Source organism: Mytilus galloprovincialis, chromosome 3, assembly GCF_965363235.1.
Source record: "Mytilus galloprovincialis chromosome 3, xbMytGall1.hap1.1, whole genome shotgun sequence".
Classification (NCBI taxonomy): domain Eukaryota; kingdom Metazoa; phylum Mollusca; class Bivalvia; order Mytilida; family Mytilidae; genus Mytilus; species Mytilus galloprovincialis.
The window spans coordinates 33,888,153-33,905,333 of NC_134840.1; the positions used below are offsets into that span (position 1 = coordinate 33,888,153).

General features: G+C 32.6%; 1 protein-coding gene across 4 annotated transcripts in view; it reads right to left on the bottom strand.

Annotated features, from left to right (window-relative positions):
• LOC143067778 (uncharacterized) overlaps nt 1-17,181 on the bottom strand; it is a 77,100-nt gene that overhangs the window by 25,939 nt on the left and 33,980 nt on the right. For all 4 annotated transcript variants that reach the window (XM_076241315.1, XM_076241316.1, XM_076241317.1 and 1 more), the window contains 9 exons: nt 16,825-16,927; nt 15,854-15,942; nt 12,064-12,207; nt 11,747-11,825; nt 9,273-9,358; nt 6,913-7,053; nt 6,015-6,114; nt 4,233-4,276; nt 1,465-1,543 (listed from right to left, as the gene is read on the bottom strand). In XM_076241315.1, the coding sequence (XP_076097430.1) occupies nt 1,465-1,543; nt 4,233-4,276; nt 6,015-6,114; nt 6,913-7,053; nt 9,273-9,358; nt 11,747-11,825; nt 12,064-12,207; nt 15,854-15,942; nt 16,825-16,927 (865 nt within the window). The remainder of the gene's footprint in view (nt 1-1,464; nt 1,544-4,232; nt 4,277-6,014; nt 6,115-6,912; nt 7,054-9,272; nt 9,359-11,746; nt 11,826-12,063; nt 12,208-15,853; nt 15,943-16,824; nt 16,928-17,181) is intronic.

Consider the following 17,181-nt stretch of genomic DNA (forward strand, 5'->3'; position numbering starts at 1 on the left):
CGGTATCAGAGCAGCAAAGTCAACACATCAAACTTTTAGAACCAAATGATTTAAAATTTAGACATAATGTGGGCGTACCTAACAGCGTGACACCAAATTTAAGCCATTTTATAGACATTGTGCTTAAACATTAATATCGTGAAGTTCCCAGTTTTAAACGAGACTTCTATGATTTAGAAAGTAACATTATTAAAAGGATGTTTCTTTGAGTGAAGATGTCTTGTGAGAGGAGAGGTTTCGTTGGTTTGTAACATAAACGGTGGATATTAAGCTGAACATTAAATTAATCCATTATTTCTCCCTCATATTGAATACCACAAGTGTTACATGTTGATTCATAAATTGAGTTCTCCGTTTTAGAGTTGAAATATGAGTGATGGTATAACTTTGTTTTGTAAAGGAGCTGATGACAGTACTGCTGTCGTTTGTTTTTTTGTTGCACTTTAGTGTTTCAGTTGTTTCGTTGTATTCATCTTATAGTTGATTTGTTCCCTCGGTTTTAGTTTGTAACCCAGATTAGTTTTCTCAATCGATTTATGACTTTCAAAACAGCGGTATAGTACTGTTGCCTTTATTTACAAGAAAGTTACAATACCCAATAAGTAAATATTATCTGCTTATTTTACAAATGATTCAAGGTGACCATTAGTGCTGAAGTTTAAAATAGGTATATTTACTATACCATTTTAGTGTATGACTCTTGAAGTGTCTCGGTATAAATGCATTGAACAATCGGCATTTATAACTATTGAAGTTCCTAGTGCAGGTGGTCCATATGTGCATCTTTTGTTAGATTTATTTGTATGTTTGTTTAAATTTATTTAAGGAATGACTGTAATATTTTTTTTTCTTCTGTCTATGAAGAAATAACATAAAAAATTTGGTGCACACTGAATAACCCTCGTAGCGGGTTATTTAACAGTGTGCACCACATTTTTTATGTTATTTCGAATAGACAGAAAAAATATTACAGTCATTTCTCATAATTTAATTCTAAATTCCATTTAAAACCGTAGAAAACCATGAAAAAATGTTGACAACGTCACGGTCACATTACTAAATTATGTCTATGGGCTGATAACAAAATAACGTCAGCCAATCAGAAGACGCGTTACTTCCAAAATTAAAATTGTAAGTCATACGTTAGTTGTACATCTGGTATGTATGTTTACAAAGTGTTGGCTGGTAGATCCAAATTAATGTCGTATTAACCTATTATGTGTTGTGCTCACCCCATTTCGTCAATGAAACGGAAATATTTACAATGGTCGTACAAGAAAAAAATACTTGATATCCATTTGTTCCATTGGCTAATACAGACTACGATATGAGTTTATCAGTTCTTATGGACTTTCCCGTTTTTAATTTACCCCGAAGTTTGTTTTTTTTTAAATAGTTTTTGGATTTATAAATATACACAAAAACAAAGAGGAGTAAGAATTTCGAAATATAATAATCACTTACCACTGTTGTTTGCCCCTCGTCCCTTTTCGTGAAACTTTCTTTCAGACGTGTCTGATCCTTATCTGCTGCATGTCCATATCTAGTTTAACGTTGAAATGACGTTCAAAATTAATAATATATAAATGGAAGACGTTTCATGATTAAAATTGATTTTGGATAAATGATTTAAATAACAAGAGGCACAACCTTCCTTTGGAAAATGTCAATTAGCTAGAATTTTATATACACATACTATATGTGCACTTTGTTGTTTGGTCATTGATGCAATTTTCATATTGAACATAGCTTCTAAAAAAAACCCAGCCCAAACTATGAAATGTTTATTTAGGGCCAATAAATCCCCAAAACGTGTTGTCAAACTTTTCGAGTTTTCAAAACATCAACTATAAAAAGGCTAAAATTTGGAAACCAAAGCCATTTCAAGTTACATATTTTGTAAATACAAAATTTAATCCTGGTATATATGATTAGTTAATCTACAACTATGTCGATGCTATTGCTGGTGGAGTTTTAAATCCCCTAGAGTATGACTAGCCCAGTAGTCAGCACTTCTGTGCTGACATGAGTTATCAATGGTCATATTTAATAATTAACTGTTAACAAAACTTTTGATTTTTTGAAATACTAAGGCTTTTCTACCTCAGGAATAGATTACCTTAGCTGTATTTGGAAAAACTTTTAGGAAGTTTGGTCCTCAATGCTTTTCAACTTCGTTCTTTGTTTGGCCTTTTTAACTTTTTTGGATTCGAGCGTCACTGATGAGTCTTTTGTAGAAGAAACGCGCGTCTGGCGTAAATTCAAAATCTAATTCTGGTATCTATGATCAGTTTATTGAGAATGCATATCTTTTGTCGTTTCTGTCTACCTTGTTCGGAAATGGGATATACATGTATTAATGAACAAAAAAATACAGCCTTGATGTATTAATATTAGTGTTGTCAAATCGTGCACTTTTACCTAACCGGTTACTCGGATAATCGTTCGACCGATTAACCGGTTAACCGGTAGTTTAAGTTGATGTTTGAAGGCCTTTGAAGTACCATACATATAGATATAAGAAGATGTGGTATGAGTGTCAGTGTGACAACCTTCCATCCAAGTCATACATTTACGTGTTTATGATACGCTGAATTGAAGTTTGTCCTGTGGTATTATAAGGCTTGTCTGTGAAGATTCCTGGCGAAGTTTGACTTTTAATATTCAAATACACCGTATCAGCTATTGCGTTTGTACTAACTTCAGGTGGAAATATAAAAAAAATCTTCTTGATTTCGTAGAATTTTTAAATAAGTCTGAAACCGATGATTCTTTCATTTTCTCTTATCTCCGAAAATAATGGAGTAATTCAATTTGAAATGATTAAGCCTGCTACTCGTTCTATCAAGTATACATTGAGTACATTTACATTGGTTTGCATTTCACAACTTTTGAGTTAGCATTTCGTTTAAAGTATGACAAAGCCTTGCACGACGGAGATTGCCCATTCAGATGTAGGTCTTCACAATATTAGATCAAGAAATGAAATAATGAAGTAAATCGCAAAATTTAATCGTATTACTAGTACTGATTTACAGTTACTGTTAAAAAAACATGTATACTAATTATGTTTCCTTAAGATCTTGCCCCGAGCTGACAAGTTCTAATTAATTTTATGTTTTTGGATTAACAATAGCAATCAATACAATCGACAATTGATCTGTCAAATTAATTACCACGGCGACAATTTTTAAAGAATACATAACTATTTAATGATTTCAATACAAATTGATATCAAACCTATCAAAATTGAAAAGAAGTCCGGTTAACCGGTTAGCATTTTTGGTATTCGGTATTCGGTCGTTCAAACGGTTAACCGGTTAACCGGTTAACCGTTGACAACACTAATTAATATACAGAAGCAGATGCTGTTGAAAAGCTTCGTTGAAAGAACATGCGTTAAATACACATAACATAAGCAGTCTGGGCTTCTAGTTGTCAATCAACGTGTGGCATGCTCCTCGATGTCATACCAGAAATATACAGAAACAAAGGGATGTTATCTTAATAAAAATAAACCAGTCACCAAAAAATCACGAAATTGCTCAATCCCTCATGATTTATTGTTTTAAAATATACAAATCCTTCCTTTTTATGAATAAAATCCTCAGGAACGTAAAGCCCTGAATTTAAAAAAAAAATCAAAAAGGAGCATTTGTTAATAGATATAAGCAATTCACCACAGTTTCATGAAAACTGCTCAATGCATTCTTGAGTTATTGTCCGAAAACTAGAATACCTCTTTTTAAATAATTCAAAAACCCATAGCTGTGAAGCGTAAAGTCTGAAATTTATAAAAAATGAAAAGGAACTTACGTCAAAAGATATAAACAATTCTCCACAGTTTCTTGAAAATTAATAAAAGCGTCTTTGAGTTATTGTCTGACATATTGACAACGGACGGACAGACGGACGTACAGCGGTGTATCATATTACGTCCCGTAAACAGACGTAAAAAAGTTAGTCATGGGAGTATCTTTTTCTTTGCGTGTTTCGAAATTGCATATGGGAGATGAATATGTGTCAAAAGTTGAAGGATAAATAACCGAGATTAATTTTCGGTATTGATACCCTTTAAAGCACTCACGATTGTTTTCGCTCATAATGACATGTTTGTGATTCTTGTTTTGATTATGAATTTCTGCTTTCATTTACCAAATTTAGTAATGATAGACCACTACTTAAAAGTTGATAATAAAATGTCATTTTGTAATATCCTTCGCTTGTATTACCTTTCTGCATCGTTTGATTTATCTTCGTCAGAAACCTGCCGTTTCTACAATAAATAAACAATGATTTGTTAAACAAATCGACATGAAAGTACTTTAATCATTCTATTGACATAATATATCCATAGACGATTACAACTCACCATGTACACCTTTTTTTCAGGCTGTTACTCTTGACTGAAATATTAACCTTCACGTGACAATTTGAACTCTTATTTTCATTTACTTTTTATTTGTTTTAATTGATAAATAATTTTATTTGAATTTTACATTTGTTAGAGATACATAGAATATAACATATCATAGGTAAGGTTAGAAAATATACAATATATATAATAACTAGTTTATAATAATTAACAACTGAATAAAAAGAAGATAATATGATGTTATAAATTCTAGCTCAAGAAATAATTTATTTTTTTCTGCAACCAAATTGTGGAAGTTTTCAATGTGACTTGATAGACAAACAGTGTCAGCTAATCAGAAGACGCGTATCCATACACAAGTGATCGAAGTGATATTATATGATGTCCTATTTTATTTTCATCGATTAATATTTTTTTTATCCTAAAATGATTTCAGAAATTTGCATGTCAAAATGTTCATAATCTTTGATGACATTACATATATTACCTAACGGAGTTTTAGTTATTTTCCAAGTGGAAAGCAATAGTTTAGTTTGTAAAATGTAATGCAGATTTATTTCAATTTATTGTCTTGTGTATAGTTTAAGATTTTAAAGGTGAGCATTTGTTGTCTCACTTTTGTAGATTACTAAATTAAACATTTCGTCCCATTTTTTGAAATCCTATTGGTTTTTCATAATATCTTTTCAGGAAGGAAATGCCAATGTCCTTGGAGGTAATTTTGTTAATTGATCGTATTTTTTCTTTTCTACCTTTAAATTTCAATTCGGAGTTAGACCCAACTTTTATTAAATTGATTCTTATTTAGTTAGTTCTTGCAACCACGGTTTTGGTATTGCTTTCATCATTTAAGAATATATTATATATATAGTATACACTTTCTCGATAGAGTAAAAGTTAACAAAATATAAATACAACACTGTAAAAACCCTATGTATCCGAATTGAGCATCAGGATTGACCTGCACCGGGAATGCTAGTGTCTAAACGTTGATAATAATCTGATGGCGGGATACAAAAATGCAGAATCATATTAAAAGTCGTACTACCAAAAGAAACACAAAATCTAGAATACAAACAACGGGGACACCAGCGTATAATAAAAGATACACTACTACAGCACCTATAATCGTAACTAAAGACTATCTAGTAGTATTTGTGAAATAGACATAGACTATTTATCAATAAGGTCTTTGTACTTTCCGAATAACTTGTAAGGTAAAGATGACGTGACGGTCTTTGACAATACGCTGGCTCTTTAAATTTTTGCTTAGACATCGATTAACTTTTCCAAAGACTGAAGAGTAGCTGCAAACTCCTACATATCGTATGCTAAGGTGATGAAAATTGATAATTTCATTAACGAAACCGTCTCGTTATTTATAAATTCTGGTACAGAGATGACTGATGTCGTCAAATTCGAAGTAAATGCCTAAAAATGATGCAGAGGAAGCATTAATTTAAAGTTAGGAGAATATATTAATGGGACCAAATCAGAAAAGTTTGAATTGTACCTTCGACAACATCGATATCAATTTTGAAATGATAAATTTTGAAATATTAACAACTGTCATACTTAAAAAAAAACCAACACAAAACTTGTAAGAGGCAAACAATTTCAAAATATAATAATCACTTACCACAGTTGTTTGCTCCCCATCAATTTTCTTGTACTTTTTCTCAAATATTTTCAGACGTTTCTGATCTTTACTCATACTACTATCTGCCGTATGGCCATATCTAGTTGAACATTGAAATGACGTCCAAAATTAATAAAATGTAAATGAGAACACGTTTCACTAATTGAAAACTGATTTTGGATCGAATATGAAGATAACAAGAGGCACAACCTTACTTGTAAAAAATGCAATAAGCTATTGATGATCTCCATTAGTTTTATTTTTAAAAATAAAAGTCAGCACTGCGAAAAAAAATCTTTAGGTTAGGGGCAATCACTCCCAAAGGTGTTGTCAAAATCATCGAGTAGATAGATCCTGCCATGTCGGTAGTTTTTTTTTAGTTTTAACTTTTAACATAGCTCAAATATACCTTTACAGTTTTCAAAACATCAACTATAAATATGCTAAAATTTGGAGCCCATAATTAGCAAAGCCATATCAGGTAACATGTTTTTGGGAATAGTAATTTCATAACAGATCTTTGGTAGTTTCTTTCTAGTTTGGTCACAATTTTAGTATTTGGATTAAATTCATATCATTATTAGATGTGGTTGTCTCGGCACAAAAAAAAATAAACTAAAGGGGTCACGTTCTATGCATTCCGAACATCAAATTAAAACTGCACCGTAAAAAAGGGCGACAAGGAGACAAAGGCAAAATCTGTCGACCATTTTACAAAATATTTTTGAACCATGAACTATTTCCAAATACAGTCTGGATGTTATATCTTCTACTTTCAGTATTTGTATGGCACAAACTTTGAAATAAAATGGACGACATGATTTAAATACAAATAACTGAATAAACGTAAACAGCGCTAGCCATTGTTTAAGTAGGTAATCAAAATAATTTTATTTACCGATCTGGTATATTCCTGTTGCAGTTGCATGTATAAATTAAAAAGATCATCGCATCTTCCTTCCACTCATCAACAGCTAAATGAAGTGCTGTTCTGCCATCATAATCCTGCATATTCATGCTCACTCCACTATCATATAACCTGCACAAATTAAATTTAAGTTAAGGTTAGTTCTGGTAAAAAAATCGACATAATATAAAGATGGAAGTTTTAGAAAATATTTCCTGCTGATTTTAGCTTTTTAAGTAAGATTTGCATTTACTGTCATCTTTAGTTAGATGTAGCACCAGAAAGATATACGAATTTGAATTATCTTTAATATATAGTGGAATTCAGAACGATAGTTCCTTAATGTTACAATAATATTACCAGCATCCGGTGTAAGAATCTCGTTTTGTGATTTGTTTCTCCACAAAAAATGCCAATCAAATTTGACTTGATATTCCTCAAACTTCAGCAATTTAAGGAAACAAATCATGCCACAAGAATCATTTCCATGAAAAACTGATGAATATTACCATAAACGGAAATGGAAGTTTAAAAAATCGATTTGTATAATTGGAATAGATTATTATGTAACTTTCATACATTATCTACGATATCAATGGCTATTGCGGTATGATCAATTCAATGTTGATATAAAACATTGATTACTTAACATTAAATTAGATCAAACATTTTGAGGCCATGCAGCTATGCGTCTGCATACAGATTATATATCTCTCAATTGATACGATATTTCCGGGCTTGTATTTCTTATCATGATTTTCTTGATAGAGGGTCGCTGCTCACAAGGAAGCTATTAAACCAAGAGTTCCAAATGGTGAAGTTGAAATCATTCCTTCTTAAATTTTATGGACGTCATCACGAGTTGGTTGGCCGTTATCGAATTACCGTTTCACAGATGATTTCAAATATTTACCGTTCGTCGTAACTACAATCCTCTTCTCTTTTTATGAATATGACCTAACCAATTAGACTATTTTCCGGGTTTGTAATAACACCAGCAACACGACGGGTGCCACATGGGGAGCGATATCTGCTTACTCTTCCTGAGCACCAGAGATCACTCCGAGTATTCGGTTGGGTTCGAGATGCTTAGTCTTTAGTTTTCTATATTGCGTCTTGTACAATATTATTTTTCTGTTTGTCTTTTTCATTTTTGCCATGCCGTTGTCAGTTTATTTTCGATCTATGAGTTTTACTGTCCCTCTGGTATCTTTCGCCGCTTTTAAAATGAACATACACGTTTTGAACACAACATCCTTTGATTTCGAGACATACATAGCCTTTTGTAATAAAGTATGAAGTAGCGGGGAAAATGAAGCAAAAAAAGAACGAAACATTGGTCAACAACTTATTCGCACAATCAAGATGTATGAAACAATTATAGGATCAACAAAATTAGCCATCTGTTTCACTGCTGAAAGGGGGAAATGCAGAATAACGTATTTGTATGGCTTTATGATGCAATGATGTTACGCGCATCCCGACGTTTGTTTATTTTTGTACAAATGCTGACGTTTTGAAAATACAATTCCCCGAAAATTGTCAAAAGCTCATTACTTCCATTAAGTATAAATACAAAATTTCACATATACATGATGGCAACTAAACATCCAACCAAATATGAGAGATTTCTGTAACAAATTCGCATGGGATTTGTATTCACATAGTGTAATTATCACAATACAAACACGAATGATCAAAATCCTATTATTCTTGTAAAAATTGTCAAATTTAAATAGCAGAACAAAATGGTCATCGAAACATAATGGCAAATGTTCATACCATGTTTGAGAGTTTTATGCAAAAACATAAACAAGAAAAACTTGTTTTCGTTTTACTAATAAAATTTTCAAATTCACATAATAACCTAAATGATTGTAAATCGAGGTGACGATACAGCACGGGCAAAATACTATGATAACAAATAATCCTACCAACTATGAAAGTAAAACGGATTCTCATTATTGAATTCAAACCGTTTCGGACTGACGGCCCCAGATTGTTCCATACTTATGAGGGCCCGACGTGCAGTGTTGTGAATAAAACATATTCGCAGTGTTGTAAAGAAGTTTTAAGAAACGCATGGTCAATGCTTCTATAAGCCTTTGGGTAACACTATTCTCTTCAGAAGTTCTGTGTCATGTTTAAAGAAGCTGCTTTAAAAACCTTGTAATACTGCCTTTTTAAATTGTCCAATTATATCACTATTTACCCAATCAAATATTTAAGGTCCATATTAACATTAAAATGTAGAATATTTTCATCACCCTATTATAATTTTTTTTAGGCACAGATTTTCCCATTCAAGAATATAGATTGTAACGATTTTAGCTATAAAGAAATATCTAAACCTTTTCAGCGTTTCTACGTCGCCGTTGTTTCCAGCCATCAGTAAGCTAAATGTTTTATATTCATCATTCTCTGTATTTGTTACATTCTACAAAACATTGTAATTTGATATCAAGTATTTTAAAGTAATATTTCTCTTTCAGAAAACAAAGCACAACCCATGCTTGTTAAAATAATGTGACACAAAACGTCCTTGATAAATTTAACTGCACAAATGCTATGCAATATCCAATTTCTCTTGTACTAGCACACTAATCAACAGAGATCGTTGTTTAAAAAAAATCAATGAAGCAAGCTTATAAGTATTATGATTGCAACGCTGTTCCAAAATAACCTCCGCCGCTATATCAATGAAGACCCAATATATATGTAACAATGTGAAAATCAAAATATATGAAAAGTACTGATACTCCCGTAAAAGCAATGTCACATGACGGAAACAAAATCTTTTCTATATAAAAGCTTTCTGTCAAACATTCAATAGTTAAAGTCCCATTAATACCATAATTATGATCAAACAAAAAGACCGTATAATGTGTTTAATCATACTATGGCTCACAATCTACCAAATATGAGAGTTTTCTGAAATACGGTCTGAGCGAAACTGACATCACAATTGAAACAATACTCCAACAAATGACTGAAATCCTATAACTCCAACAAACGTGATTAAGTCAAACTTGCAGTAAAGTAGAGTCAACCATATGAGATGGCAAGTCAACAACATGCGATGGCAAACAATCCTACCTAGTGTGAGAGTTTTCTGTCACATGGTCTCAAAGTATAAACGTTGAAAATCTCTCGAGTTCAGCCATTTCAATTGATATTTTATAGTGTGTCTTTCTATGTTGTGATGTTACACTATTGTTTCAGATAAGGGTGAAAGTTTTGGATCCTGTCCAAAGCCAGGAACCTGATGTTCAGTAATTGTCGTTTGTTGATGGGATTAGACCATTTGTTTCCCCGATTGAATGGTTTTACACTAGTAATTATTGGGGCCCTTTAAAGCTTGCTGTTTGGTTTGAGCCACAGCTCCGTGTTGACCTATAACGGTTTACTTTTATAAATTGAGACTTGAATGGAGAGTTGTTCACATATTCTTATATCTATAATGTGTTTCTATTTACACTCTTCAGAAAATATGGTCGAACCAAACTGACGTTATAGCATGGTCAAAAGAACATACCGACAAATAATACTACTGATTATTGATTTGAGGTTGACAGTCTAAAAAATAAAGGTTTTACTACAAACATCCTATGACTGTAACATTTCTAAATATCCATGACAATGAGGTCAAGGTCAGATAAATTCTGTCAAACAGACATGTACACCTTACAATCATTCGATACACACAATATAATTGATCTTCTGCATTAGTAATTTTAAAACAGACGAAAATATAAACTTGAAATTGACAAATGAACCATGGAAAAGAGGTCAATATAATATTATACCTACCAGACAGACATGTACACCTTCCAGTCATCCAATACACCCAATATAGTTAACCTATTGCATTAAGTATTTGAAAAAAAAACCCAGACCAAAAACAAAAAACTTCCAGTGATTCATGATAATGAGATTTAGGTCAGATTATACCTACCAGACAGAGATGTACACCATAAAATCATGTCATACACCAAATATTGTTGGGTACTGCTAATAACATTTGAAAAACAGACCAAATTAAAAATCCTAACACTAACAATTGAACCATGAGGTCAGATGACACCTACCAAACAGACTTGTACACATTGCAATCTTTCTAAACACCACATATAATAGACATACTGCTGGTAGTATCTGAGAAACAAACATAATCACGTAACTCTAACATACGTTTGATTCGAGAAATGAGGTTGAGGTCAGGTGAAACCTATTCGACGGACAATTAGATATTGCAAGGAACTCAAATACCAAATATAATTTTTCTATTATTTATAATAAGTGAGAAATAAGCATGACAAAACCTTTAAGCTGTCCCTGAACTATGATAATGAGGTCAAGGAAAATGGAACTATACCAAACGGAAACATCGTCACATAAGGTGTGTAGAATTCAGCGCTTCTTCCTTCTAAATATAAAGCTTCATTCATCTAGTGTAAACCGTCGTTGCCGCCTGATAGTAAACTCTATGTCTCGCCCACTGCGACATTCGTCGTTGGCGACACAATGAAGTATATTGTTTTTGATTCACTGGACAGTGTAAAGATGTTTTGTTACCCTTATTCTTTCAAGATATAAAATGTATACTTGCACAAACGTGTGATATGCATTGTAGTAGTCTGTGAGATAAGACATTGCATGGAGATAGGTGAAATGTATATTCAGTTTTTTAAATTTGGAATTCCTTATTTAAAAAGAAATAATTAAAAAAAAAGAAAAACAGATTTAATTTGTTTTAAATCTAGACTCTTATTAAAGATAAATAATGGTTTTCAGATTGTTTATCATGAATCTTAATATGTCTTACCGGACAATAAGTCAGGAAAAGTTTGAATATCTTGCCTCTTCCTTTTTCCTTAGCGATCATCAACGGTGTTCTTTTCCACCTAAACAAAAATCAATTTTTAATTTCTTCAAAAATATCTTTTTTGCGTTATAAACAATAAATTTGCTTTAATATCTAGAAGACTTTCTATTAATTGACAAAACAACAATTTATTATGATCAATATTATCTTAAAAGCAATTAGTTTGACAACATATGCGTATCTTCTGAAACGATTTATGAGATTCAAACATTAGCAACCTGCTTTAACCTAAATATCATTTATAATAAAGTGTGTACCTATCTTCCGCTTTTTGAACTTCATCTGTCAGTCCACAATCTTTCAGTAGGTACTCAACAATATGATCCTGGTTATAACTCACTGCTAAGTGTAGAGCAGTTCTTTTGTCATAATCTGACACTGTCATATGTTCTGCTTTGTATCTGTAAAAATCAGACGAAACATGAGTTGGACCCTGTAACATAGACACTTCGTATATCACATTAAATTCCATTATTTTTTATTTGTGCAATATTTACAATTGTTTTTTTAAAAATATATATACAAACCAAACTGATTAAAAAGTCTTTCAAAATTGTTTTTGCTACCCATCCCATAACTTGAAAGGGTAATATTGACTAATCATTTTTTTTCTTTTTAAATTGGTAGTAAACAATGGTTATAAATTATTGTTTTGTGTTTCAACCAAGCAACCTTAATTAGATTTCTTCATGTACACACGTCAAAAGATATATAATATCAATAATGTACAGATTCTTTCCCTCACAGCAGTCTTTAGCTTACATTTTGACTAACCTAAACAACATATACAAAAACAAATGTGGAATGATTGCCAACGACTCATTTATGATCAAAAGACCAAACAACAAAGATTGAACAAAAACGAGATATCGTAAAGTGATAAACATTGAGTTATCATTACAAAATAGTAAGCAAGACAGCATTTGTATCTCAAAAAGAACCGAGCCAGAATCATTATAGTTACTGAACGCTTTTCCAAAGCCTTATTTCTTAAATGCTTTACAGTACTTAAACATCTATTACTACATCTAAGACGAATTAAGTGCATATATAAAAGTTTGACCTACATTGTCTCTTACTATTTAACGGGACAATACTTATAAATTCCAAACTATGTACGATCATCCTAATAGAGTTGAAAAAGAAACTAAGCTCGAATCGTTTTCAAATTAATTTAACATTTTATTTTGGCTTTAAGTAATTCTTATTTATTCCAAAAGTAAGGACTCACAGCAACCTAAATCGTTTACATGCTACAATAAACAACACTAAATATTCAAAACAAAAAGAGTATTCATCCTTCACACATCAAGTGATGTTGTGACTAGTTTTAACCAAGATCGATTAAACCCTGGGATGTATACATTGATGTGAACTAAAGTCTGAGGGAAACCAATTATTTGTTCATTAATTCCCAATTACGAATGATACAAAACAATTGAAAAATGAATCATTTTAGTTGATCCCTTATCAGAAATTCGTCTGATTTCATATATTTTAAGCTAGGTTCACACTGCCGATCAGATCAACTCGATGATCCCGATTGTCCACGACCTAGCTCAACCAAATTCTTGATCGGGCCTGTTTACACGACCATAACTCGACTATTCACGACTCCTTAATGACTCCATCACGACTCAATCCCGACAAAAATATGAATACTTATTCGATAATTCCGATCAATTCGCGATCTTTACTCGACTAGCTAGACCAAATCAATTATTAACGATCTCAGCCTGATCTCGATCAGACCAGATCGACCTGTTCGTATATGGGTCGTAGGGATAATTGGATATTGTTCGGGTAGGCACAATTTTAGTGTAAAAACGTCCGAAATTTGTATTCCCCGCCGCTTCGGAGTGTGCATTAAGTGTTACCCTTGTCCGTCCGTACGTACATGCGTACGTCCTAACAATTTTAATTTCCGTTTCCTAATTTTATTTTGCCTCAACCAAATTTTATGAAACGCCTAATACACAATGCTTATTACCATAAAACACTGTTCAAATGCGAATGTGGGTGGCCGTTCTTGAGTAATGACTCTTAATAATGTTATATATGCTAGCTGGGACATTTTTAGTGTCCCATGGTTTATTTGGTTATATTCAGTAGAAGGTCTGAGTAAAATCATACATTTAAAATATCAACATAAAAATAAAGCAGTTAAATTTGTGAGCAAGATGGTAAAAGCTCAGAGAGACAAGTTAATAGCTGTGACGAGGACGTAGAAGACGAAAAAGATGGTGTAGATAGCAACGGGCGCCGAGAAATCTAGATGACGCAGTGGCTGACACGATGACCACTATGTGGGCAGTATGAGAGACTAGCACTAACTCAACAAAGAGGAACCCAATGCTTATAAAAACTGGACACTGATATGTAATTGTAGTTTTATTGCTGTTTTTTGTAAATGACACCACAAAATGAAATTTGTCACTGGATTAGTACTTATGTTATATAGGAATATACATAAACTTTACCATCCCCTTTTCCTTGCTGTTTTACAAATAAAGATTACTGTTTGTGTCATTTATGTGCATACGTATGTAATCAGTATTTTTCATAGATTTGATATCCAAATCGGAACACCTGATTCATCTCACGTTTTGTTGGGTAACGTGTTGCAAATTTTTCAGTTTTCTATGTTATGTGGATTGATGTTTGTCATTTCGTCGGTTTTCGTTTTTCGCTATGTCTGTGTCGGTTTGTTTTCGACCCTAGAGTTTGAGTGTTCCTTTGGTGTCTTTTGCCTCTCTTTTAAAATGTTACCTCTCCTTGCAAAAGTAAAGACACGTAATGTACATGGAGGAATTTGTGTACAGTTTAAAATAATGTTGCCAATATATTTCCGCGGAAGCAGAGTTATGAGAGTTAATCAGATCTGCACACACTTTTAGAGCATTGTGTAGCAGTCATGTGTTCTCGTGTAAGGACGAGTAGAAATCGGAGAGTGGTCGATTGCAGTCGCGAAGGGATCAGGTAATGTTCGAGTTGGTCTGGGATAAAATAAATATAGAAGTCACAGTTACCTGGAAGCGATCAGGCATTGGTCGAGTTAATCTGGAAATGATCGGACATTATTCGAGCAGAGGTCGAAATGATCGAATACTGATCGGTAAAAAATGTGTATTCCGACCAAACTCGATCTCTACACGATCCTTTCCCGATCAATTCGACCGCTACTCGACGAATTCTCGATCTCTTCTCCAGTGACTTGCTTCTTGACCGTTACTCGAATGTTTTTGACAAGTAAAAATCCCGAACATTCTTGTCGATTGAGTCAGACCAGTCTCCCGATCACGTAATTTGTCTTGATCGGGATTGATCGAGTTGATTCGATCGGCAGTGTGAACCTAGCTTTAGCTCCACATTAACCATTATTCATAACTAATTTATAAAATCGTCCGATTGAAATAAGTTTACAGATTACCGCAATATCTTCTGAAATTGTATCTTACGATTCTTTTAAAACACAATCTAAAGTGAATCTAATTTCATTGAATTTACAGCGACAGGTCTTTTAAGAATTGTGTTGAACTATCTAGAAAACAATAAAGTGCTTGATCAATCTACACTTTCGGAATACAGTATCATAACAGCACAAAGAAAAACATTCAATATGCATTAACCATTCACAAAGTTCAAAATAGAACTCTACCAACAACAGCCTTTGTATACTAGTATATAAATGTTGTAAAACATATATAAAGAACAAATTGAAACAGTCTACACAAAAATAAGCGTTGCTAAAGATCTCCCTATATTCAAATTTGCTTGTCTACAGTTCTGACCATTGCACGGTTAAGTCTCGTCTACTGTCTAAAAATGATAACATTGCTTTTGGGTGACTTTAAATTGGTGTAAAAGTTACCAATTGATTAGTGACATCAGAATCGCCGGGTTCCAAGTTTTGAACTTCGATAAACTAATATTACCTAAATTCAGAAAACAATTTCAGGTACAACAATGTATAATTCAATATAAGAAAACATTATTGAATAAAGTTGTGTTATACGAATTACATATCTTATGTAATGAGTAACATACGCTCTCATTCTACGAATGTCTCCACGTGATGCACTGCTCAATATTCTCACCATGTTAACATCATCGTCTACACTTTCATTTTGAGGTTCCTAAAAAAAATTATTTTTTTTATTAAAGTTGTCACTTACACAGTGTTCCCTTAACATCGTATATATTCAGAAATATATACGATGTTAAGGACGAAAGGTTATTAGGACCCTGGCTAATGATTTCCTTACTCGGACAAAATCAGAGTAGCCGCTGCAAACTTTAGAATATTGTAGGGATGGATAATTTTATACGTCACACACAGTTGAAGTCGTTTTTTATGCTAATGTGAGGCCAATAGTTATTTCAAATTTAAAAAAAATCATTCATGTTTGTAATTGATTCTTTTACTAATATCAACACTAGAATAAAATAAATCAAGGTATCTAAAAATGAGGCAGAGGAACTCCGTCTCATATGAAAATAAGAAGAGGTTGTACAGGAAAGGTGCATATGTAATTCTTATAGAAATGTAATTTTCTACCTCCAAATATGTTGCCAATGGAAAACTAACATAATGGTGACTTGTTCTTCCATGTAGCATGTATAAAGCAATCTATGTGTATGATTTAAAAACCTTAGTAATTTTTTATAAATTTTTACATTTGATTGACAGGAGATTTAAGGTTAAAATTACTGCATCAATGCTATTTTATGGCAAAACAGAGGGATGATTACATTGTGTGACTGGCTTCATTCAATTAGTATGATTTACCTGAACAGTCATTTTGAAGAAAAATAGCTTACCAATATATACGATTCAATCTTGACATTAGTTTGTAATTGTTAAACGTTTTAACCCCCACCCACCCACACACACACACTAGCGCGCCTGCGTCTTTACAGTTATTCAATAAGAATTTTAAATTTCCAAAGGGTTGAAAAATTGCACCTTAGATTAGTAGCACGCATATTTATACATATTGAGAGTAAATATATTGTACCGTTGACTCTGGATTTAACTGTTGTTCCATATATTTACGCAACATTTCTCTTATGTTCTGGTTGTCTTGCCCAACTTTGATTAGCTCTACTGGTCGTTGGTCCCTACACATATAGTTTTGAGCTACATTAATATATTTTAAAATGTACATAATTCCAAACTGTGTCAAAACCAAACATATGGGTATCAATAATATTTAGACTTTGTAAAATCAATAAAAAAATAACCTACGTCACAAAAGTCTAAGCCTTGATAAAGGAATTCTTAATAAACAAGTGAAACTGCAAGCTACTGCTCACTGATGATACCCCGCCGTAAGTGGATAATATTAATAGTGTAAAAATATGCAAGTGTTCGG